The following is a 23,897-nucleotide window of genomic DNA, read 5'->3' as shown; positions in this document are numbered from 1 at the left end:
TTGCATGCACAGCAGCCAAAGCCAGTTCATTCCGATCCTGAGGTTTATTGAGCTCTTCACTCCCCACCTGCTTCCAGCCCCATGGAGGTTGTCCTGTGCCCCCCCCACATGGTCAAACCTCAGCCCTGGGGGGGGGAACCCCCATGTCTATGCGTACCTTGGTTGTAACTGTTTAGAATGGCGTGCAATAGCTGTGCTGAAATACGGTTTTGGCATTGAGCTTTGGGGGCCTGGGACAGGCGGGAGGGGACAGCAGAGTAGGACCGTGAGGTGGGGCTGGGGGTCCATGGTGCTCACCACTGCGAAATGAGTTGATGGGAGGGAGGCGAAGGATGGGAGATACTCTGAGGATGGTGGGGGAGGAGGTGCTGGGGGGTGGCGGTGGTGGCCGCGCACGGGTGGCCTGGCGCACGCCGTGGGCATGGGTCAGACTGCGCCACCCCAGTCTAGCACGCTCGGGGGGCTCCAGACGGCGGAGTCCACAGCAAGGAGGCTGGCTAAGGTGGAACACAGGCGCACAGCCTCAGAGGGCGGCTCCCGGCTCTCCGCCTGGAGGGGGAGGGCGGAGCCAAGGAAGAGTCTAGCGGAGCCGGTCAGGTCCAGGCCGGAACGGCTGTGCCTTTCGGAGGCTGCCTGGGAAAGCTGCTGGCCGCGTGGCCGTAGGTGAGGGCAACAGGCCTGGCTTTCAGACGGACGCCCTAGGTGTGACGGGATGCGTGGGGCCAGAGCCGTAAGGCCCCCTGTGAGAAGCAGGTGCTAAGAGAGCAGCGGGCAGGGGCGGGGGCGGAGGGAGCGCTCGTGGAGACCGGAGCGGCCAGGGAAGCCTGGGCCTGCTGGGGGCCAGCCCCTCAGGCCCGGCGGATTTTCATCTCGGTGCGCTTGAGGGAGTAGTAGAAGCCCTTCCACTGGGCCCAGTTGATGCCGTTGGCGTAGGAGAGGTGGGAGCCGCCCAGGTAGAAGCCGTTGAGGTTGGCGAAGTGGCAGCTGCGGAACCAGAAGGCTCCCGAGGAGAGGGCCGCGCAGTTCTGCACAAAGAGGTCCTGGTCCCGGTCGAAGGTGGAGAACTTCTGGCCGCTGTGGTAGGACAGGGAGTCGCCTGGCGGGAGGGGAGGAGGGACGGGGCTGCTGAGGCGGGGAGCCGGTGGGGCTGGCGGGATGGGGCGCCCTCCCCGAGCCGGCCGCGGGTAGCTGCGCTCCGCCTGTAGACCAGCAGCTGCTCCCCACGGGGCTGCCCCAGTGAGCGGACGCCGCTTCTCCGGGGCCCCGGCCCGAGCTGGGTGGGAGCCAGCAAGGCCCCTCTGGGCCGCGAGGGGGATGGAGCGGCCCGACGGGCTCAGGGGTCCAGCGGGCGGTGCCAGCCCTGCCTTCTCGCCCGACGGCCCCGCGTCAGGCCGGCAGCCGGCATACCTGCCCCGCCGTCCTCGAAGCCCGCCACGTAGAGGGTGTAGCCGTCCTCCTCCGCGCTGACCGCGTTGGGCGAGATGGAGAATTCGGCGTACTTGGCGGCCGCCGTGTTGTTCTCGAAGTCCTCCAGGTCCACGCGCAGCTCGTACTTCTGCTTCAGCGTCAGGAGGTGCAGATTCTGCAGCCCTGGGGAGGGGCGGGGCAGCTGGTCAGCAGAGCCCGGGCTCGGGGCGGCCCACGGGACGCCCCGTTCCCCGCCTTACCCAGCCAGTACTCCCCGTCGGCGCGGCCGAAGCCCAGCTTGTAGTCGTTCCAGCCCCGGAAGAAACTCACTGAGCCGTTGAATCTCTTCTGGAAAACCTGGAGCAGAGAGGATAGGCCTGGAGGATCAAGAGTCCAGGGGGCGGGAACCTCCCCCAGGCACGGACCCTGTCATGGGGACGGGGTTTTGTTCAAAGACTGAGCCGGGGCCTAAAACAAGGCCCGCTAGGCCCGGGCCGGCCCCAGGCCCCTTAGTGAGCAGCTCCTGGCGCCAGGCAAAGGTTAAGGGGGGAGCGGCTCTGGAGTTCCGGCCGCAGGCAGGGAGTCCCTCCGGGGTGGGCTTCGTGACCTTGGGCGAATTACTTCACCTCTCAGGTTTCAGTTCCCCTGTAAAGTGTACCTTCCTCCCAGGGTTACTGTGGGGGTGCAGGTACTAACCTGCCTCAGGCACCTAGAATTCAGCGTCGGTGTCGTGATCCCCGTTTTAGAGGTGGAAAAACTGAAGTGCAAGGTGAAGCTGGGTCGCACAGCGGGGACCAGAACCAGGCCTCCGTCCCCTCCGCCCACTCACCGTCCACTTCCCGCCCTCGGTGGTCATGTCACAGAAGACAGGCACGGGCACGCTGGGGCCCGAGGGATAGATGAGGTACACGCCGTCCACCTGGTAGCCCTGGGCGTAGATGTCATCGCAGTCCAGGGGCTGCTGAAGGCAACCCCTCTCCAGAGCTGGGGGCGGGGGCGGGGGGCGTGAGGACAAGGGCACCAAGGCACAACCGGCCCCTCGGCGCCCTGCGGTTTGCCTCCCTCCCCAGGGTCCCAGGAATTCACGAGATTCCCTGCAGGGGGGTGCTCGAACTTGATCTCCACCTGCCCCATGGTAGAGAGGAGGGGATGGCATCTGGCAGGGGCTCAGCCCTGAGGCCCGACTCCCGGAAATGATGGCTCGGAGTCACCTCTCCTCACCCGGCCTGCTCGCCAGGCTGCTTACCATCTCCCCGGATCCCGGAGACCTGGGGGGCGCAGGGGGGCATGGAGAGAAGCAGCAGCAGCAGCGGCAGGGCCAGGAGGGCCTGGGACAGGACAACAGGGTCACCTCACCGCAGCCCCCTGCCCCCGCCAGCCCCAGAGCCCCTTGAGGCTCTGCACTTGTCCCTCCTGCAAACCACCCCCTGCCGGGAACTCCTTTTCTGCCCTTCGGCCCCTCTTTCCGCGCCTGAGAAACCCCACTCTCTGGGACAGGCTCGGGGCCCTCATAGCCTCTGAGTTTCAACTGGATCACGAGGATCCCGTGCCTTCACAGGCCCCTCTCTGGTAAGGGTCCTCCTCCCGGAGTGGGCTCAGGCCCCCGATGCCATGAGCCCCCCAGCCCCAGCCCCAGGCCCGGTACCTTCATGCTGCCAGTTCAGCTCAGAGCGGCTGGGTGTCTGCTGCCCCAGACTGCGCCCCAGACTGCACCCGCCCAGAGTTATGTGCTGGGCCCCGGGCCAGCCGCCCCGGCCCCGCCCCCTGTCGCTGCAGAGCCCCCCTCTCCCCTCCCCCGGCACTGAACCAGCATCTGCTTACACGGTCAGGGGGGCCGGGGGAGGTGGGGCCCGGGCCAGGGGACCACCTGTGTCTCATTAGGCCTGTCAGGGGCAGAGCACTAAGGACGTTCACTCCCTGCTGAGTCACACTGCTCCCTGGAGCCCCTCTACCACCCGCCCCCTGGACCTGTGGACCCCTGGTACCCCCAGCCCATCCTCTGCTTCTTCACCCCCCACCCCATGTCTGTTTATTTTCTCCTCCCCTAGCCTGTGTTTCATCAGCCTTTGGGGGAAGGCTAAAGAGTGGTGGGGAGGGTGTGAGTACGCCTGGGTTCTGGGGAGGGGAGGCCCATTCTGGGGGAGCAGAAGGCTGGGGAGGCCGCTTCAGAGCTCCTGATGTGGGAGCCTGTCTGGGGCTGGAGGGGGATAGGGGCAGCAGGGGCCAGGCGGTCTCCTGGCAGGGCTGGGACATTTCTGAGCCATGAGCACAGCCTGCAGGCGTCCAACTGTTGTCTGCCCCAGCTCAAGCCAGGGCCCCTCTCCAGCCTCTGTCCAGCCCCCCTTGCTCGGGCCCCTCAGGCCCCCTCCTTTCCCCTCCCACAGAGCTCCCCGGTGATGTGTCTGGCTCACACACCCGCAAGCGTGGGGCAAGCGTGGGGCCTCTCTCATTTCTCTTCACCTCACCACACCCCCCTTCCTTCTCTCAACCCCACCTCAGACTCCCTCCTAAGTGGTGTCCCATTTTCTCAGCCCTGAAAGCCCACCTCTTGCCTCCTTGCTCACCTCCCAACCCGCCCTGAGGCCCATCTGCTCCTTTCTCCACTGAGGTTCCAGGCCTCCTCTCGGGGTGCTCATTGCCCCCAGCCCCTTCGTGGATGTCCCCGCTTCTGTTCTCTCCCCCTCCATCTACCTGTCTGCACAGGCTGCCAGAACGCTCTTTTTAGAGGGCTGCTCCGTCATCACCTGCTTTAAGTCTCGGGTGGCTCTCTGCGGCCTCAGGGCTGAGGCTCAGTTTCTCACCTTGGACGTGAGAGGAATTTTAAGTCTGGCTCACGGCTACCTTAGGGACCTTATCCCAGACTGCTTGTGACTCATAAAGCACGATCTAGCCACACCGGGTCTCTTGCCATGGAACCCCCCACCCCGCCTTTGCCTGCTCGGTTGTTCCCTGGGGGGCCCACCTGTTGGTCTTCTCTGCTTGGCCATGAGCGCAGGCTGGCAGGGTCAGCGTCATTCCCGCACACTTTGCACACATCCCAGAGCCTGGCACGCGCCCTGAGTCACAGATCAAATGTCTTGTGAGCACCTACTTTGTGCCGGCTGCTGGGGATAGGGTTTTGGCCCCTAACGAGTGGCAGACGCACGCATCAGACACTTCGTTGTATGGTGCCAGCACCTCTGTGGAATGGACCAGCAAACGAAGTATCCAGAGGCACAAAGTAAGAAAGAGAGTGGCTCTGCGTCACGTCCCCTCTCCTCACTCCTAAGTCAATAAGCCCCTCGGATGAGCCCAGGTGGCTTTCGTGGTTCTGTAATTGCCGGAAGGAGTTGTCCGTCTCCATAGTGGTGGCACGGCCTGGGGGTTCTGGAACCAGGTTACCAGCGTCCAAATCCAGGCTGTGCCACCTGTTAGCTGGGGGACCTCGGACAAGTCCTCTCGCCTCTCCGTGCCTCAGTTTCCCCCTCTGTAAAATGAGGATAGTCACAGTATCTCCTCCAAAGAGCTACGGTAAGGATGAAGGACTACATAACCGACAACACACAGCTATGCCTCTGATCGGTAAGTAATAAATACGAGCCATCTCATCATCAGAAACCTTGCGATTGTTCTTTACGCGAGTGGATTGTCTTCCGTGTGATCTTTATCCTTGTCTGTGGAAGAGAGAGTGGCCTGCCTCTCAACACCCAATTTCCCTCAGTCCTAAGTGGTAAGGTTGATTGTCCAGCCTCCATGGGTGGGGTCACAGATCTGAATTTTGGCCACGGAGCTGCAAACAGAAGTTCTGCAAAAGTGGGGAGCTATTCCATCTTCTTCCCGCTGTTTGGCCTGTTGCGGGGTGCGATGGCGGGAGCTCCAGCCGCCATCTTGAACAGTGAGGATGAGGCCCCAGCAAGAGATGGTAGAAGGTGGGTGCACCCGGCTGGCTCAGCTGGTGGAGCATCTGACTCTTGATCTCGGGGTCGTGAGTTTGAGCTCCACGTTGGGGGTAGGGATTACTCAAAGAAAAAGAGCTGGTGGAGGGTGCTCAGAGAGGAGCTAGGTCCCTCAGGACCTCGTGGAGCGGGTCCAAGGCCAAGCTCTGGACTGCCCTTCCCTAGGCCTCACTTACGTGGAGGAGAAAGACGCTTTTATCTAGCTTAAGCCTCTGTTGTTTGTCCCCTTCTGCACACAGCTGAGTCTAATCCTAAAACATCTCTCCTTTCAGCAAATGCCCGCTAATTTTAGCACTGGCTACAAATAGGAAAATGATGAAAAAATCAGTCATCAAAAGAAATAATAAAACGTGTAGACTACAACTAATAAACAAACATAGGAACACAAGGAAGAATTAAGCAATGAGGGATCAACCATTTTTTGCCCGTTAGTCGTTTTTTCCTCTAACTGCCCAGGAACGTATGTTAAGTAGCAAAGCAGGCAGTGTGTTCCGCTCCCTGGATGCGGTTGGGAATGAGTTTAACTCTTCGGGGAAAGCTAGAAAGGGTTGGTCACACAGCCCACGTCAGGAACACCGCTTTGAAGATGCCGTCTGAAGGAAACGCTCTGACATACTGAAAAACGACGTGGATTGGTCAGTGGTCGTATTCGTTGGCTGCCCGTTGTGGGAACCTCCCCATGTTTCGGGGTCCCCCCCACCCCAACTGGAAGGCAGGTGCCTGCTCTCCCAAGCTTGCTGGCAGGGCTGTTGAAAGCACGTGACCTCAGTGTAGCTGATCACGTGCATCACCCCGGGCTTCGTTTTGGGAGATAACTGATGTAAGAGGCAGGAGAACGAAGCACTCACTCTCGGGGTGGTAGTGACCCCAGAGGCGTCTGGCTTCCAGGTTCTCTGGCCGGTTGGTGGTGACTTTGCAAGCACAGTGCTGAGTCATATTGGCTCTGGCTTGGGCTGCAAAGCCCTCAGCTGGGTTCTCCACTCCTGGCAATTGCTTTTTCTCTGCCCATGATTTTTTTTTAAAAAGAACCCCCCCCCCTCTCATGGGTGAAGATGTTTATATCGGGGCCTTTTCACGGCCAGCAGCTGACGCCAACTCTGACCAACTTTGTTGGGAGGCTTGCAGGGCCTGGCAGTTGTGGAGAACTAGCTTGACCGGGGAGTGGGGGTGGGAGCTGAGGCTGCCCCAAGGCTCTGGGAGGCAGGTCCCCCGTGGTGGTCTCATAGTGGGGCCAGTCTGTCAGGGTGATGCCGCTCACTGGACAGGCCATGTCTTTGTCTGCTTGACAGCCAGGTTCCTGGAGGCGGGGAGCATGCATCCCTCTGGCCTTGGCACGGGTCACTTGCCTACCCACTCGGCATTTGCCTTTCTACCCCATCTTTCTCTGTCCTGCTCTAGTGGCGATGCCCCGGGCATCGCTGTGGTCCCATGGCCCCTGGCTTCTGGCTGGATTGGGCCAATGGGAGGCAGCAGCTGGAGACGGAGGAAGAGAGTGGTTGGGATGTTTCTCCCTGACTCCTGTCATTCCCAGGACTGCAGTTTCAGCAATGGCTGTGCCCGCCTCCCTACCTCCAATTACAGCTCCTGCCCTAACCCCCTTCACTAGACCCCAGACCTCCATTTCCTCCCCTTACCCCTGCAGCCTGGGACGGTAAGCCCCCTTCCCCCTATTGCTAGTCCCAGGGGGCTCCAGCATCCCGTGCTGGCTTCCTAAATGCCCATACCCAAGGAAGTAGTCCCTTCATTAAATTCCTCAAGAACGAGACAGAACAGCCGAGTCTGCCTTTGTTTCATGCCAGGACCCTGATTGCCGCAAGCTCTTACTTTGGTTTCGTTCTAAAAGCCAGCAGCCAGTGGAATATCTTAGACAACAGCTGAAGACAAGACGTCCGCACGTCTCTGCAGGTCCCGGGCGGGCATCATCTCCCCCTTGACCTTCCCTAACTGCCCCTTTGCTCCTCACCCCGCCTTCAGCCGGAGCCAGAAACGGCCGAGGAGGGGAGTTTTCGAAGGGAACTCAAGAAGGGGAGAGGGGGCGTCCCCCAACCCAGGCCAAGTGAGGGGGCTACGAGAAGGATGAGGCTGTTTGCCAGGTGAGACCCTGGCTGAAACAGGACGCTCCTGCAGCAGGGGGAGGGGCTGTGGGGAAGGGGGCGGGGCCCGCGAGGCCACCGATGGACAAGCAGTGAAAAAGAAAGCGGGGGGTGGGGGTGTGGTGGGGGCGGCGGCTGGGGCGGAAAAGAAGGACTTGGTGAGAACGGGCGGTGGCTGGCTCGGGGTCCACGGTCCGGCATGAGCTTTCGTGGTGGGGGACACGTCCCTCACTCCCCATATTTTCTTTCCCTGGAAAGGGCGAAACGAGGAGGTATTTGGTGTCTGTCCCCACTTTTTTGAGCAGTTTGGGGCAAGTTCAGTGGATGGAGCCCTGTAGGTTGGAGAGGGAGGGTATTGAATGCCAGGCTAAGGGGCGCCTGGGTGGCACAGCAGTTAAGCGTCTGCCTTCGGCTCAGGGCGTGATCCCGGCGTTGTGGGATCGAGCCCCACATCAGGCTCCTCTGCTGGGAGCCTGCTTCTTCCTCTCCCACTCCCCCTGCTTGTGTTCCCTCTCTCTCGCTGGCTGTCTCTATCTCTGTCAAATAAATAAATGAATAAAATCTTTGAATGCCAGGCTAAGACTTTTGAAGCTGACTCTGAGGCCTTTGGAGTTAGGGTATGTTGAGATACGAGCTCTCCTCTCCTGTTGACCACCTGGGATTTACCTAACTTGGGTGCTTGATTTTATTTCGACGTGTGAGAGGTCCGCCTGCCGCGTCCCGGGCAAAATGCGTACAGATCAAAGGTTGGCTTTTGGGGCGCCTGGGTGGCACAGCGGTTAAGCGTCTGCCTTTGGCTCAGGGCGTGATCCCAGAGTTCTGGGATCGAGCCCCATGTCAGGCTCTTCCTCTATGAGCCTGCTTCTTCCTCTCCCACTCCCCCTGCTTGTGTTCCCTCTCTCACTGGCTGTCTCTCTCTCTGTCGAATAAATAAATAAAATTTAAAAAAAAAAAAAGGTTGGCTTTTGTTTTTTGAAATAAATGAATGCATGCACAGAGTTGGAAAAAAAAAAATTGCAAAACATCAGTCCCCACCCTGGTGTTCCTGGGGGTGGGTCTTTTCCGGTTCGTTGTGCGGCCACTGGGGGGCCCTTCCACACTGGAGGCTGTGTCCTCATTCTGAGAATGTGAGGCTCTCTTACCCCTTCTTTAACTGCTTTCTTCTTCTCCATTTTCTCTGTTCTCTCTCTTTCTCTCTCTCTTTTTTTTTAACCTTTAAAGATTTTATTTTTAGCCAGTCTCTACACCCAACATGGGGCAGGAATTTATGACCCCGAGATCAGAAGTCTCAGGCTCCACGGACTGAGCCAGCCGGGTGCCCCTCTGTTCTCTTTCTGATAATTTTATTAGTTGGATGCTGGATCTCCCGAATCGATGCTTATTTGTTCTTATTTTTTGCCTGACATTTTCCATCTCTGTGGTTTTAGTTCTGATTTCTGGAGCACACGCTTAAGGCCCAGCATTCCTAGTGACTAAAAAATTAGCTTTTGCATTATTTTTATTTTCCAGTTCCTTCTGGTTTTAAGGGTTTATTGGGAGGTGTAATTTACATATTGTAAAATCGTCCGTTGTAAGTGTACAGTTTAACAATTGTGCCTTTTAAAAAATAGCCTTTATTTTAAATTATTTTTTGATTTTTTTAATTTTTTTCAAAGATTTTGTTTATTTATTTGACAGAGAGAAAGAGAGAGAGCACAAGCAGGGAGCGGGGCAGAGGGAGAAGCAGGCTCCCTGCCCGATCCCAGGGGACCCTGATCCCAATGCGGGGCTTGATCCCAGGAACCTAAGATCACGACCTGAGCCGAAGGCAGATGCTTAACTGACTGAGCCACCCAGGCACCCCTAGTCTTTATTTTTTAGAAGACTTTTAAGTTCACAGCAAAACTGAGAGGAAGGTGCAGAGGTTTCCTATACACACACACACCCCTGCCCCCGCGATCCCCTAGTGGAGTGGGACATTTATTACAATGGATGAACCTACGTGGACACATCATCATCGCCAAAAGTCCATAGTTTACATTAGGGTCATTCTCGGTGTTGTACATTCTTTTTTTTTTTTTTTTTAAGATTATTTATTTGAGAGTGTGCATGCAGTGGGGGAGGGGCGGAGGGAGAGGGAGAGAGAATCCTCAAGCAGACTCCCTGCTAAGCATGGAGCCCGATACCCGGCTTGATCCCAGGACCCTGAGATTGTGACCCCAAGAGTCGGCTGCCCAAACGACTGAGCCACCCAGGTGCCCTGTCGGTGTTGTACATTCTACGGGTTTGGATGAATGGATAACGCCATCCCCCCATTAAAGTATCATGTGGAATAGTTTATGGCCCTAAGAATCCTCTGTACTCCACTGATTCATTCTCTGCTCCCCACCCCGACAACCACAGATCTTTCTATGGTCTCCATAGTTTTCCCCTTTCCATAATATCATATAGTTGGAATCATACAGTACGTGGCCTTCTCAGATTGGCTTCTTTCACTTAGTGATACGCATTTAAGGTCCCTCCATGTCTTTCATGGCTTGATAGCTCGTTCCCTGTTAGCACTGAATAATAGCCCACTGTCCAGACGTACCCCAGCTTATCCGTTCACCTACTGAGGGACGTCTTGGTTGCATCCCGGTTTGGGCAATTGCGAATAAAGCTGCTATATTTGGGCAAATACCAAGGAGTGTGATTGCTGGATCGTATGATAAGAGTATGCTCAGTTGCATAAGAAACTGATGAACTGTCTTCCCCAGGGGTCGTACCCCCTTGCACTCCCACCAGCAACAAATGAGAGGTCCGGGTGCTCCACGTCCTTGCCAGCGTTTGGTGGTGTCAGTGTTTTGGATTTTTGCCCTCTAGTAGGTGTGTAGTTTCGTTGTTTTAATTTGCAATTCCCCAATGACATATGACGTGGAGCTGCTTCTCATATGCTCACTTGCCACCTGCACGTTTTCTTTGGTGAGGCGTCTGTTCAGATCTTTTGCCCATTTTTAAACCAGGTTGTTTGTTTTCTTACTGTCCAGTCAATTGCTCCTTTTTAATAGCACGAAGTGTTTTTGTTTTCGTTTTGTTTTATGAATTCCTATCTTCTCTTACTTCTTTGAGGCTATAAGTTATAACTGAAGTTTTCTTCTGTTGCCTGCATTGTCTCTGTTTTCTCCATTTGTTTGTTTGTTTGATCTGGTTACTGTCTCATGAGTTTAAGGCTTTCTTCAAACACCTGCTGCTGATTTATTCCCATTTGGGAGAAGGCTCTGGAAGCTGTTAAGAGGATTTGTGGACCCGGGTGGGGCTGGGTCTTGCTGTGGCCAATGGGTCAGAAGTGTGTTCTGTTCCGCAGGACAGAAAACCCAACTGGCACAACGAGTTGGAGATAATTTATTTTTATTTTCTTAAATATTTTCTTAAAGATCTAATTAATTTATTTGACAGAGAGAGCACAAACAGGGAGAGGGGGAGAGGGAGAAGCAGGGAGCCTGATGTGGGGCTCGATCCCAGGACCCTGTGATCATGACCCAAGCCAAAGGCAGACACTTAACCAACTGAGCCACCCAGGAGCCCCAGATGGAGATAATTTGTTTTTGTTTTTACACAACAAACAAACAAAATACAGAAATGGGCAGAGCAGCTACCTGAGTGTTGTAACTTTTTTCACTTCCTTACTGTATTTTCAGTGGGTTTTGAAGGAAGAGGAAATACTTGTGAGACATAAACCCACCAGATTTAACCTCCTGGGTTATTGACACACTTCATCTTATTTTAAATAATTTCTTATTGTAAGCACAATTTTCTGCCTTTTACAAATGAAGAAACCGAGGCTCAGAGAGATGGCAGGACTGGGGTTAGAACCTGAAGCTCGTTCTTTTCCCATGTTTCTGGGAGCTCCAAGGGACTTGTGACCCCATGGGACAGGAGAACGTTAAGTTCCTGAGACACATGTGGGAGCAGAGCGGGCCACAGGTGACAGAGGGAGATCCAGGTAGGGAGGAGGACAAGGACTCATAGCCCTTGGAGGGTGAGGGAGGCTTCTTAGGGTACCAGGTGGCGGGCACGACACACGGCATTTTCTGTAGTGCCAGTGGCGCGCCTCCCTGATAGCTGGTCAGTCAGCCAGGTCCTGGCTTCTGTGACCTTGCTTCCTGTGCCTGCCTGCCCATCAGCTCCCCAAGGACAGGAGCTGGTCCCAAGCCTGTCCCCTGGCACCTGGCACCTGGCAAACACCAAGGAGCCACTTTGAGGTGCTGATGGCAGGGGTGGGAGCAGCTCTCTGCCCAGATACCAGCACCTGCTGAAGGAAAAATGCATGCCTTCTGGGATCCCCAGGAGTAGGAAGGAGCAGAGTCATGGAAGGGAGGGGACAGGGAGTCCAGGGGCCTGGCAGAGGGGAGTGGGAAAGAAGGAGAGCTGATGCTGGGGGTCGGCTCATAGCACAGGAGGGCTGGAGGGCTGGTACCAAAGTGATGTTGCTTTGTAAACTGGGAAGTGCCCTACACATCCGAGAGCCTCTTCCTGGAGATTTCTTGCCCTCTTATCCCTTCATTCCGCCCGTGCTTCGGTCTTTTGGCCGTGCTGGACGGCCGGTTACAGCCCTGAGAGGCACAGGCCCCACCTTGGTGCTTACGATGCTGAGAATTTAGGGAGACAAATGAAACGAACAGTCCTGCACATCCACATCCTTCTTGGTTCACGCTACAGAGCCCTGACAAAATGCCACTCTTGGAGCAGGGGGGGTACACCAGGAACAAGACCTCCGCTGGGGGACACACAGTAAACATGACACATAGGTGGCTTATATAGCTGGCTGGGTGGTGAGGAGTATAAGGGAAGGGAGACAAAAAGTGCCTGTGGAATCGATTGAAAGGGACTGAAATTCTAGATTTAGGCATGGCCAGGGAGGGCTCAGTGACAAGGTAAGATGGGATGAAGCAGGCCTCAGTGAGGGTCAGATACTAACTATTTTAGGCTTTGCGAGCCATATGGTCTCTGTCACAACTCTTCAACTCTGCCGTTGGGGCACAGAAGCAGCCGGAGACCATCCACAAGCTCATGAGTAAGGCTCTGTTCTGATAGAGATTTGCTGACAAACAATGGGCGTTGGGCTGATTTGGTCCACCGTGTGCCAAGCCCTGGAATAAAGATGTAAAGGAAGCAAGGGAGGGAGCCATGAGGATATTTCAGTAAAGAACAGTGGGAGCAGAGGAAGCAGCATGAGCAAAGGTCCTGAGGTGGGAGTGTGCCAGCATGTCTGGGGGACACTGAATGAGCTGGGGTGGCTGGAGCAGAGAGGACAAAAGTGGGAATGTAGTAGAAGGTTCAAGAGGAGATGGGGCAGATTCTCCAGGGCCTTGTCCCTGCAGGAACTTTGGCTTGTGTACTAATCAACCGTGGGAAGGTGGGGCTGTAAAGGACTCCAGGGCTGGTGCATAACTGTCTTCATCTCAATACACCAAGACTAAATGTCTAGTTCCCGCCTGAGGTAGGACTAAGAGCAGGTCCTTCTTTTTTCCAGCAGAGAATTGGTCATGGTCTAGGTCCCAAGAGTCTCGCCAGGTTGAGAAAAACCAAATGCCCTCCCCCGCTCTTCCAGACACAGCAGGCACCCCCCCCCCCAGGGCCAGGCTGAGAGTGGAACCAGGCAGTGTTGGGGGGAAGGATGTGTGTCATCCAGGTCACCTGTGTGCCCCCCCGCCAGGGACTAGGGCTCCCTGATCCAGTGGTAGCATTGACAGCTGGGTGTCTTGAGATGTCCCAGGTCCGCCCTGGCTGGATGAGGCTGATCTTGGCTGTTACAAGCTGAAGGGCAGTCACATCCTGGCATTTTGAATACAGCTGGAGCCAAGTTCAAGGTCTATCAGCCTGACGTCATCATTTTTCTTTTCTATTGATGTATAACAATTGTACAGGAAAGGGGGCACACACCAATTAAGTGTCCAGCATGATGAATCCTTACATGGGTAAACAGCTGGGTCACCACCCCTAGGTCAAGAGAGAGACTATTTCCAGCCCCCAGGAGACTCCCCCTGCCCCTCCAAGTCTGCATGCCCACCCCAACCTGAGGTAGCCTCTATTCTACCTCCTCTCGTCTTGTTAGTTTTGCTCCCTCTTGAACTTCCTGTAGATGGAATAATTCGGTATATATTCCTGGTTTCTTTTGCTCAACAGAGGAGATTTTTTAAAAAGATTTTGTTTATATATTTGAAAGACAGAGAGAGAGAGAGCACAAGAGGTGGGGATGGGGGAGAAGCAGGCTCTCTGCTGAGCGGGGAGCCCAATGTGGGGCTCGATCCCAGGACCCCAGGATCAAGACCTGAACTGAAGGCAGGCACCCAACCAACCGAGCCACCCAGGCACCTCAACTCAGGGGTGTCTCGTTGTTGTGGGTATACATAGTGGTTCTCGAAGTGTCATCTGGGGTGCCCCTGAGGGTCCCTGAGACCTTTTCAGGGCATCTGAGAGATCAAAATGATTTTCACAATAATACTGAAATGTCATTTGTGGGGCACCCAGGTGGCACAGTTGGTTAAGCTTCCAACTCTTGGATTCTGCTCAGGTCATGATCTCAGGATCGTGGGACCAAGCCCCATGTTGGACTCACACTCAGTGGGGAGTCTGCTTGGGATTCTCTTTCTCCCTCTCCCTCTGCCCGCCCCCCCCGCCCCGCTCTTGCACTCTGTCTCTCTCAATCAATCAATCAATCAATCAATCTTAAAAGGTCATTTGCCCTTTCACTCTGGTTTTCTCAGGAGCATACAGCGGAATTTTCCACAGGCTGCACAGTGTATGGTATCTCAGTGGACTGAATGAAGACGTGGACAAGAGAACCCAGCTGCTTTTGATTAAGCCAGATAATAAAGAGATTTGCAAAAACGTAAAGCCGATGCCATTCTTATCGCTGATTAGTGTGTGTGTCTGTAAATAGGGTTATTTTTATAAAAATAGCTTATTGATGTAAATACACCACGGATATGTTATTATCATTTCAACCAGTTGGAAAATGTATTTTTGTAATGTTAGTTTTAATTTCTAACTTGGTCAGTGTCAGTGGATATAACCCACAGAAATGGGTTATATGGGCTCTGTGTGGCCCTCGATCATTACTAAGAGTACAAAGGCGTCCCGAGACCAACATGTTTGAAAACCTGCTGCTTTACAGTATTTCACTGCATGAATGTGTCCTAATTTGTTGACCCGTTCTCCTGTTGGTGAGCATTTGGGTTGTTTCCAGTTTGGGTTATCACGAATCATGCTGCTGTGAATTTTCGTGGATCTGTCTTCCGTGGACACAAGCCCTCACTCTCCGTGGTTATTTGCCGAGGTGTGGAGGCTGGACCACAGGTGGCCCGTGTTCAGCTTTGGGAACCACACTCTCCACAGTGGTTGTACCAGCTCACACCCCCAGTGGTGAGGCGGGACAGTCAAACTGGGGTTCATCTGGCTTACTGAGTGCAGCTAATTCACCACATGGTCTGATACCCAAGATGGAGGCACCGCAATGTACAGTGGCTCTTTCTGGGGCATTGTCCTCGTGTCCCACCAGCACGGGCGCTGTGGCCGGCCGCACAGGCAGGCTCCGAATCATCACAAGTGGTGTACGAGGGTAGAGTCTAGTGTGTGGCCCCCGAGGGGCTGTGTGCAGGAGAGAAATGGACCCGCTCCATCTGGAGGGTTAAGGAAGGTGAGGGAAATCTAAGCAGAGACTTGAAGGATGAGGAAGAGTGGCCAAGACAGAGGAGAGGAGCAGCATTCCAGGCTGAGGGAGCCTCTCAGAGGCCTGGGCTGCACTTGCTGTGGTTGAGAGGCATAGAGGAGGTGTGGGGAGTGAGCGAGGGGAGTGGAGAAGGGGATGGAAGGCAGAAAACCTGTGGTCTGGGCAAACCACGTAGGGCTGTGGCATCCATGGTTAGCAAGATGTTCAGACTATCCTAAGGGCAACATAAAGCTGTTGGAGAGTTTTTAAGCAGGAAGAGACACATTTTTTAAAAATTCGTATTATATTTTTAAGTTAGATTTTTTATTTTGATATAATTGTAGATTTACATGAAGTTGTATGAAATAATACAGACAGATCTCATGTATTTTGTACCTAGTTTCCCCCAGTGGTAACATCTTGTCAGATTATCGTTCAGTATCACAACCAGGATACTGACATGGATGGAGTCAAGATACAGAGAATTTCCACCACTGCGGGATCCCTCCTGTTGCCCTCTTATAGTGACACCCACTTCCTTCCTCCCCCACTGCTTCCTTAACCCCCGGGCAACCACCAACTGTTCTGTTTCTATAATTTTGTTGCTTCAAGAATGTCGTATCAATGGAATCATACAACATATCACCTGTTGGAATTGGCTTTTTTCATTCAACGTAATTCTCTGGAGATCCATCCAGGTCATTGCATGTGTCAATATTTCATTTCCTTTTAGGGATAAGTAGTATTCTGTGGCCTCGGTCTACCACTTGTGTAATCATTCGGCTGTTGAAGGCCGTCTGAGTTGTTTCCAATTTGGAGCTATTATGAGTAGAGCTGCTATAAATATCTGTGTACAGGTCTTTGTGTGAACGTAATTCTTCTTCTTCTTTTTTTAAAGATTTACTTATTTTTTTAAGAGAGAGAGCACAAGCGGGGGGAGGGGCAGAGGAAGAGGGAGAGAGAGACTCTCCAGCAAACACCGTTGAGCTTGGAGCCCAAAGCAGCAGGACTCAATCTCATGACCCCAAGATCATGACCTGAGCTGAAATCTGGAGTCGGATGCTTAACTGACTGAGCTACCCAGGCGCCCAGAACTTAATTCTTTATTTCTTTGGGATAAATGCCCAGGAACACAGTTGCTGGGGTCATATGGTAGTTGCATGTTTAGTTTTTTTAAGAAACTCACACTTGTTTTCAGAATGGCTGTATCATTTTACATTCCTATCAGCACGGTAAACATGTGAGTGATCCAGTTTCTCCAAATCCTTGCCAGCAATTGATATCACCATTATTTTAACCATTCTGATAGAAATATAACGATATCTCATTGGGATTTTAATTTGCATTTCCCTGGTTGTTAATAATGTTGATCTTGGGGCGCCTGGGTGGCACAGCGGTTGAGCGTCTGCCTTCCGCTCAGGGCGTGATCCCGGCGTTACGGGATCGAGCCCCACATCGGGCTCCTCCACTATGAGCCTGCTTCTTCCTCTCCCACTCCCCCTGCTTGTGTTCCCTCTCTCGCTGGCTGTCTCTATCCTGTCGAATAAATAAATTAAAAAATCTTTAAAAAAAAATAATGTTGATCTTTTCATGTGTTTATTTGCCATCTGTCTGTCCTTTCCAGTGAAATGTTTGTTCATGTGTTTTGCCCATGTTGTAATGGGGTGGTTCACTTTTTCACTGCCAAGTTTTGAGAAATCCTCATCTATTCTAGATGATAGTCCTTTGTCAGATATATGACTTGCAAATATCTTCTCCAGCTCAGTGACTGGTCTTTTCCTCCTCTTAACAGAGTCAGGCTTTCATAGAATGAACACTATACATTTTGATTAAATTGAATTTATCAAATTTTCCTTTTAATGGATAATGCTTTTGGTGTCATGTCTCAACCTTTTGCCTAGTTCTGGGTCCCAAAGATTTTCTTCTATTTTTTTTTCTAGAAGTTTTATAATTTTACATTTAGGTTGATGATACATTTTGAGTTAATTTTTGTATAAGGTGTGATGTTTAAGTTAAAGTTTTGTGGGTTGTTTTTTTGGTTTTGGTTTTGGTTTTTTGCCTATAGATATCCAATTGCACCAGCATCATTTATTGAAAAGATGATCTTTCCTCCGTTGTATTATTTTCATACCTTTATGAAAAATTAATTGGGTTTTTGTGGGTCTATTTCTGGGCTTTCTAGTTTGTTCTATTGATCTATATGTCTGTTCCTCTGCCACACAGTCTTGATTACTGTAGATACATAGTAAGTCTTAAAATTGGATAAACTCATTTATCTTACTTTATTTTTTCCTTTTCAAAAATTGTTTTCACTACTCCAATTCCTCTGCCTTTCCATATGAATTTTAGAATAATCTTATCTGTGTGTAAAAAATGTCTTGGTCTTGGTCTTGGTGGGATTTTTATAGGAATTGCATTAAACCTAGATTTTAATTTGGGAAGAACTGATCAACATCTTTACTATGTTGAGTCTTCTAATCCACGAACATGGTGTGTCTCTCCACTTATTTAGATCTTTGATTTCTTTTATTGGAGTTGTGTAGTTCTCAGCATACAAATCCTGCATGTGGTTTGTTAGATTTACACTTAAGTACTTTTTAAAGTGATTGTAAATACTCGAATATTGTAAAAAATATTGTATTTTTAATTTCCATGTGTTCATTGCTAATCTATAGAAATAGGATTGATTTTTGTATGTTTTTCTTATATCCTTTGACTTTGCTGAACTCATTAATTCCTTCTAGGAGGTTTTTGGCTCTCTTTTTTTGGTGGATCCCTTGGGATTGTCTACACATACAATCATATCATCTGAAAATAGGGATAGGTTTATTTTGTCCTTTCCTACCTGTATGCTTTTAAATTTCCTTTTCTTACCTTATTGCATTGCCTAGAACTTCCAGTACTATGTTGAGTGAGAATAGTGAGAGCAGACATTCTTGCCTAGTTCTTGATCTTAGGGGGAATGCATTCAGTCCTTCACCATTATGTATAATTTTAGCTTTAGGGTTTTTGTAGATACTCTTTATCAAGTGGAGGGATTGTCCCTGCATGCCTATTTTTCTGAGAGTTTTTGTTTTGTTTTGTTTTGTTTTAACCCAGAGTTTCACTGGGTGTTGAATTTTGTCAAATGTTTTTTCTGCACCAGTTAATATGATTGTGTGACTTTTGTTTTTTAGTTTGTTCATATGATGGATTGTATTGACTGGTTTTCAAATATTGAACTGATCTTTCATCCCTAGAATAAGTTCTACTTTGTCATGGTGAATATTTCTTTTTATATATTGCTGAATTGTATTTGCTAATATTTTGTTAATGAACTTTGCACCTGTTCATGAGGCATAGTGGTCTGGATATTTATTTTTTGGGGACTGTCTTTGGTTTTGGTATAGGGCAGTACTAGCTTTATAAATGAACTGGGAAATGGTTCCTCCTCTTTCCATTTTTCTGGGTCATGTTGTATAAAATTCATATTAATTCTTCTTTAAAAGTGTGGTAGAATTCTCTAGGGAAACCACATGGGCCTGGAGATCTTTTCCTTCCTGAAAAACACTGTGCTGCTTCCTTCTACCTGCGTGGTTTTTGAGGAGAAATTTGCTGTCATTTGAATTGTTTTCCCCTATAGATATGTGTTGTTTTTCTGTGACTGCTTTAAATATTTTTCTTTGTCTTTAGTTTTCAGAAGTTTAATGATGAAGTGTCTTGCCTTGAATTTGAGGAGGGGTTACCTTGTTTGGAGTTTGCTCATCTTCTTTAACCTGTAGGTTTATGTGTCTTGTCCAATTTGGGAAGTTTTCAGCCATTATTTCTCTGAGTACCTTTACTGCCCTTCCCCCCTTCTCCTCTCCTAGGACTCCTGTGACACAAATGTTAGACCTTTTGTTATAGTTACACAGGTCCCTAACTCTGTTCGTTTTTTTTCCCGTCTTTTTTTCTTTGAGTTGTCAGATTGGGTAATTTCTGCTGTTTTACTTTCCAGTTCACTGGTTCTCTCCTCTGTCTGCTCCATTCTGCTGTGGAGCCCATCCACTGAGCTTTATATTTCAGTTATTGTATTTTTCAGTTCTAAGATTTCCATCTGATTCGTCTTTATAGCATTTATTTATTTATTTATTTATTTATTTATTTATTTTGGTGAAGCTTTCTATGTTTTCATTTGTTTTAAGTGTGTTTGTAAGTGTTTGTTGAGGCATTTTGTCATGGCTGCTTTAAAATCTTTGTTAGATCCTTCTAACATCTTTGTCCTCTTGCTGTCAGCCTCTATTGATTGGTCTTTTCATTCATAGTGAGATCTTCCTGGTTCTTGGTATTGAGATAGAGAAACTGAAGGGACCCCATTAAAAAAAAAAAAAAAGCTGTTTTTAGTTTTGCTCCTCTTCCTGCTCCTATTCTTGCTAGGACCTGTACCCCCTCTTTATACAAGCTTTACGGAACAGAGAATGTGTGTTCTCCTTGTAAAGGTCAAGGAATTAATGATTTCTGTGGAGTCTTCCAGCACAATTGATAACATCAAAGGAGTTACTGGGCAAAGTTGTCATGAAGGTTTTCCAAGACTGACTCATCAAGAGGTGGCTTATGGAGAACACCTCAAAACTTATCTTTGGCGGTGCCTGGGTGGCTCAGTCATTAAGCCTCTGCCTTCGGCTCAGGTCATGATCCCATGAGCCCCGCATTGGGCTTCCTGTTCGGCGGAGAGCCTGCTTCTCCCTCTCCTTCTGCCTGCCACTCTGCCTACTTGTGCTCTCTCTCTATCTCTCTGTCAAATAAATAAATAAATAAAATCATTTAAAAAACAAACCAAAAAAACCCCCAAAACTTATCTTTGTTCCTGGATTACTGACTGAGAGGACACGTGCCCCAGACCACTATCCTCAATAGAAAGACTCACTCTTTTTTCCTTTCTGAGTCTCCCAGACACTCTGTCTGTATCTACACTCTCTCTACAACTTTAAAAGACTCTGTTCTCATTTTCTCTTGGCTCACATTCGATTTTGAGCCTGTGCAAAGCCAAGGACCCTCTTGGCTGGTCCTGCAGACCCCCTCTGGGTCTTCAGACCCAGCCAGCCTGCATCAGTATGATGAGTGATTTTCAAATGGAAATTTTCTGATTATGTTATGAGACACTAGGTCCTATTTAAATCTATCTTAGCTGGCTTTCTCTGACACCCCCCTGGCAGGGAAAGGGGGACACTGCCTCAGTATCCCAGGTGAAGGTAGAAGTCCAGGTTTCTCTTTCTGCCTCACTGACTCCCCAGCAGGGGCTCCCTGTGACTGCTGGGTGGGTCAGAATTTTGGCTCCCCATGTGGCCTTTACTAACACATCGTGGTCAGGGAAAGCACTTGTTCCGGGCTGGGAGGAAAGTCAAGCCCCCCTACTTGGCCTTCTCTGACTCCAATCAGGTGAGGTGGGATGTCTGGTGGTGTGAGTGGGGGTGGGGCTGCATCTTTTCTGTGTTGTCTGGCCAGGGTATTTATTGTCTAAAAGTCTCCTGTCTTGGGGTGCCTGGGTGGCTCAGTCTGCTAAGTCTCTGCCTTGGGCTTAAGTCATGATCCTGGAGTCCCGGAATTGAGCCCCATGGTGGGCTCCCTGCTCAGCAGGGAGTCAGCTTCTCCCCCTGACCCGCCCCCCGTCGTGCTCTCTCTCACTCTCTCTCAAATAAGTAAATAAAATCTTTAAAAAGAATCCAAAAGTTCCCTGTCTTGCCAGGCTGTCCTTTTCCTGGGGCTTTCGCTAGAGAGACAGTCTTTTTCAGGGGCTTTTTTTTTTTTTTTTTTTTTTGCTTACACTTGCTGCCATTTCTAGATTGCTCTCTCCTCCAGCCCCCCAGTCTGTGACAGTGAGACAAAAAGAAAACCCAGGACACGCACCTCCATGTTATTCCTTGGGTTCCGAGGGGCCCAGCCTGTCTGCTTTCTTTTCTCTACCTTTCAGAGTCCTTTTGTATATTGTTAAAACGAAATCATAGAGCCAAAATGGCGTCACTACGTTAAGCCCCACCAAGAATACCTAACCTAATTGCAGTTTCCGCCTCTCCCAGGAGTAGAATTTTAAACCCATCCATCTGGGATTTTCTGGTCAGCACTAGTGAGGTAATCTCCTTGAGAAGACCCCCTGCCTTCCCCTAAGAGAAGGTGACCTTGCCTGAAACAATCTTTTGCTAATAACATCCTGTCCCACCCATTACCGCCTATAAAAAGCCTTCCATTTTGTGCAACTCCTTGGACAACCCTTCTATTTGTTATGGTGGAATTGTTGAATAAAGCCAATTAGATATTTCAAACCTACTTAGTTGAATTTTTTTTCTTTAACAGTCGCTAATGTCCACGATTTCTTGTATTTTGCACAGGAATAGGAAGAAGCATATCTACTGATTTTCCTGCAAGTAAAAATCCCTTAAGCAAATGATAAAGAGGTGTAATTTACCTGCAGTGCGGCAGACCCGTCTTCACAGACACATACACCCACTCACCACCACCTAGATGACACATTTCTAGCAGCCCAGCTGGCTCCCAGGTCCTGGGAAGGACTCATTGTGATTTAAATACCCTGGGCTGGCTGGGATGGAGGGTGGATTGGTGAGAGGCAGGGAGGGAATGGGCTTCTCAGCCAGTCATCTGTTCTCAGTGGCCCCTGTGGGTGGGTGGGTGGGGCTGGCCTGTGGCCTGGGCTCTGTGGATCTCTCCCAGTTCTGCTCAGGGCTCTCAGCTGACCGCGTCTCCTCCTCTCAGCACTGGGACATCGGTTGGGATGCAGCGGCCTGGGTTGTCTCATCAGGGCAGAGAACTTCTGCCCTTTTGCCCCCAGACTCATGGTCGGAAAGCAGGGGAGGATGGCACCTGGGGCGATGTGGGCTTGCCTCTCAGGCTGATTAACAGCTAGCATTGCTTGAGCACCAACTGCATGCTAGGCTCTCTGCAAGAACTCTGCACAGGAGCAATGATTATCTTCAGTTTTACTGCCCAGAAACTGAACTTGAGTGAGGGGAGTGACTTGGCCCAGGGAACTGGGTGGAACCAGCATTTGAACTGAGGCCTGTTTGATGCCAAAGCCTGGGTGCTACCCACTGTCCCCCACAACCTTGCTGGTCTGGTCCAGCTGAAGGAAGGTTTAGGCCAGCTGGCCAGGGAGCTCTATACACAGAGGTCTGGACCACAGCCGGCCCCCGGCTCTGTTCAGTCTGGCTGTCTGCCCAGGTCCAGCTGCAAGGCACTGGGGGACGTGGGTCCAGCTGGGCAGAGTCTGTGATGGGAAGTTTGCTTCTCAGGGGCCAGCTGGCTACGACTCTCAGCTTCTTGGCTGACGGCCTGGATGCTGCAGACCTGGGTAGGCGGCATGGGAGTCGGAAAGTGGGTGGTGCAGGGGAGCGGAGGAGTCTCGAGCCAAGTCTAGAATCAGATTTGGGGGGATGATGATGCATGAGGGTGGGCCGGCTGCCAGCAGCCCAGGACTCCTGCCAGCCAGCGTGAACCTCCAGAAAGGGGCTTGTGGGGCTTCCAGAAGCCCCAGTGATCACCACTATTGCCTCCTTCTTCCTCTTCTGCTGTTCCCCACATTGATTAGTGGTCCCGCCTGTACATCCTGCTTGACCCTGCCCTTGCAGCACACCTTCCTATCTCTTAATATTTGAATTTTGGCTTCTCTCCTCTTTCATTACACTCAGGAGATGGCTGTTGCCCCCCCCCCCCAGGCCTGACCGTTTCAGCAGCTGAAACTTCAGTGAAGGAACGGATGTGAAGCCTGAGGAAGTCATTTAACCCCTCAAGCCTCAGTTTCCTCATCTGTACAATGGGGCAAGGGTTAATTCTCATATCAGGGCATTGTGAGGGTTAACAAGTTTCTGGGCACCTCCTGCCGCTCCTCCCAACCCCCACAGACTGGCCCCCCGGCTTCTCTCCCCTTCTGATCTCCCACGCCAACCGCCAGAGTGAGCATCCAAATGTTCTCCTGAAAACTCCACTTTTCTGGTTCCCAGGTTTATTTTTAGGGGACAGAGTCTGGTTTTCTTAGCCTGATAGCCAGGGCCTTTCTAGCCCCCGTCAGCCCCTCCAAGCTTCTCTCCTCAGCTTCTCCACCTTCACATGCTAGTCTCCCACTTGGGGCCTCTTATGAGCTGAATCACATTCCCTCAAAATTCCTATGTTGAAGTCTTAACCCCCAGGATCTCAGAAGGTGACTGAAGATGGAGCCTTTTTTATGTTGATGGTCTTTTAAAAATAATTTTCAACCTTTTTTTTTAACTGTAATAGACCTTTTTATTTATTTTTTTAAAGGTTTATTTACTTAAGGAATCTCTACACCCAACGTGGGGCTCGAACTCACAACCCTGAGACCAAGAGTTGCATGCTCTTCTGACGGAGCCAGTCAGGGGCCCCAGAAATAGAGCCTTTAAATAGGTAATTAGGGTAAAATGAAGTCATTGGGGTGAGTGAGTCCTAATCCAATGACTGGTGTCCTTACACGAAGAGGAGATCGGGACACAAACATTCACAGGAGGCAGACACATGAGGTTGACCCAAGGAGAAGGCGGCCATCTACAGGTCAAGGAGAGAGGCCTCAGAAGAAACCAACCCCGCTGATATCTTGATCTTGGACTTCTTCTAGCCCGCAGAGCTAGAATTTTTTGACAGAAAATTAATTTCCGTTGTTTAATCCCCACCACCTTTCTGTGGTCCTTTGCTATGGCAGCCCCATCCGATTCATACAGGACCCATCACAGCCCTGTTACCAGGGGCCTCCCATTTAGATCGCATGACTTCTTTGTTGTTCAAGGCATCCCTTGTAAAATTTAAAAATAT

At 51.0% G+C, this 23,897-nt stretch overlaps 1 protein-coding gene across 1 annotated transcript; it reads right to left on the bottom strand.

The window, feature by feature from the left end:
• Nucleotides 1-25: 25 nt before the first annotated feature.
• Nucleotides 26-3,144, bottom strand: LOC103658547 (microfibril associated protein 4). The gene is made up of 6 exons (XM_040630122.1): nt 3,053-3,144; nt 2,654-2,735; nt 2,237-2,391; nt 1,668-1,764; nt 1,408-1,590; nt 26-1,096 (listed from the first exon to the last, which is right to left on the bottom strand). The coding sequence occupies exons 1-6, from the start codon at nt 3,056-3,058 to the stop codon at nt 849-851; spliced, it is 771 nt and encodes a 256-aa protein (XP_040486056.1). The 5' UTR covers nt 3,059-3,144; the 3' UTR covers nt 26-848.
• Between the last annotated feature and the right edge of the window lie 20,753 nt (nt 3,145-23,897).

This window comes from Ursus maritimus, unplaced genomic scaffold (genome assembly GCF_017311325.1).
Source record: "Ursus maritimus isolate PB19 unplaced genomic scaffold, ASM1731132v1 scaffold_14, whole genome shotgun sequence".
Lineage (NCBI taxonomy): Eukaryota > Metazoa > Chordata > Mammalia > Carnivora > Ursidae > Ursus > Ursus maritimus.
Note: the sequence above shows the minus strand (reverse complement) of the source record. Positions and strands in the feature narration are given on the sequence as shown.

Coding starts and splice junctions, on each gene's coding strand:
- LOC103658547 (XM_040630122.1), bottom strand. Junction 1,765..2,236: donor CCGAGGGCGGGAAGTGGACG/GTGAGTGGGCGG, acceptor TCTCTGCTCCAG/GTTTTCCAGAAGAGATTCAA. Junction 1,097..1,407: donor CTTCGAGGACGGCGGGGCAG/GTATGCCGGCTG, acceptor CCCTCCCGCCAG/GCGACTCCCTGTCCTACCAC.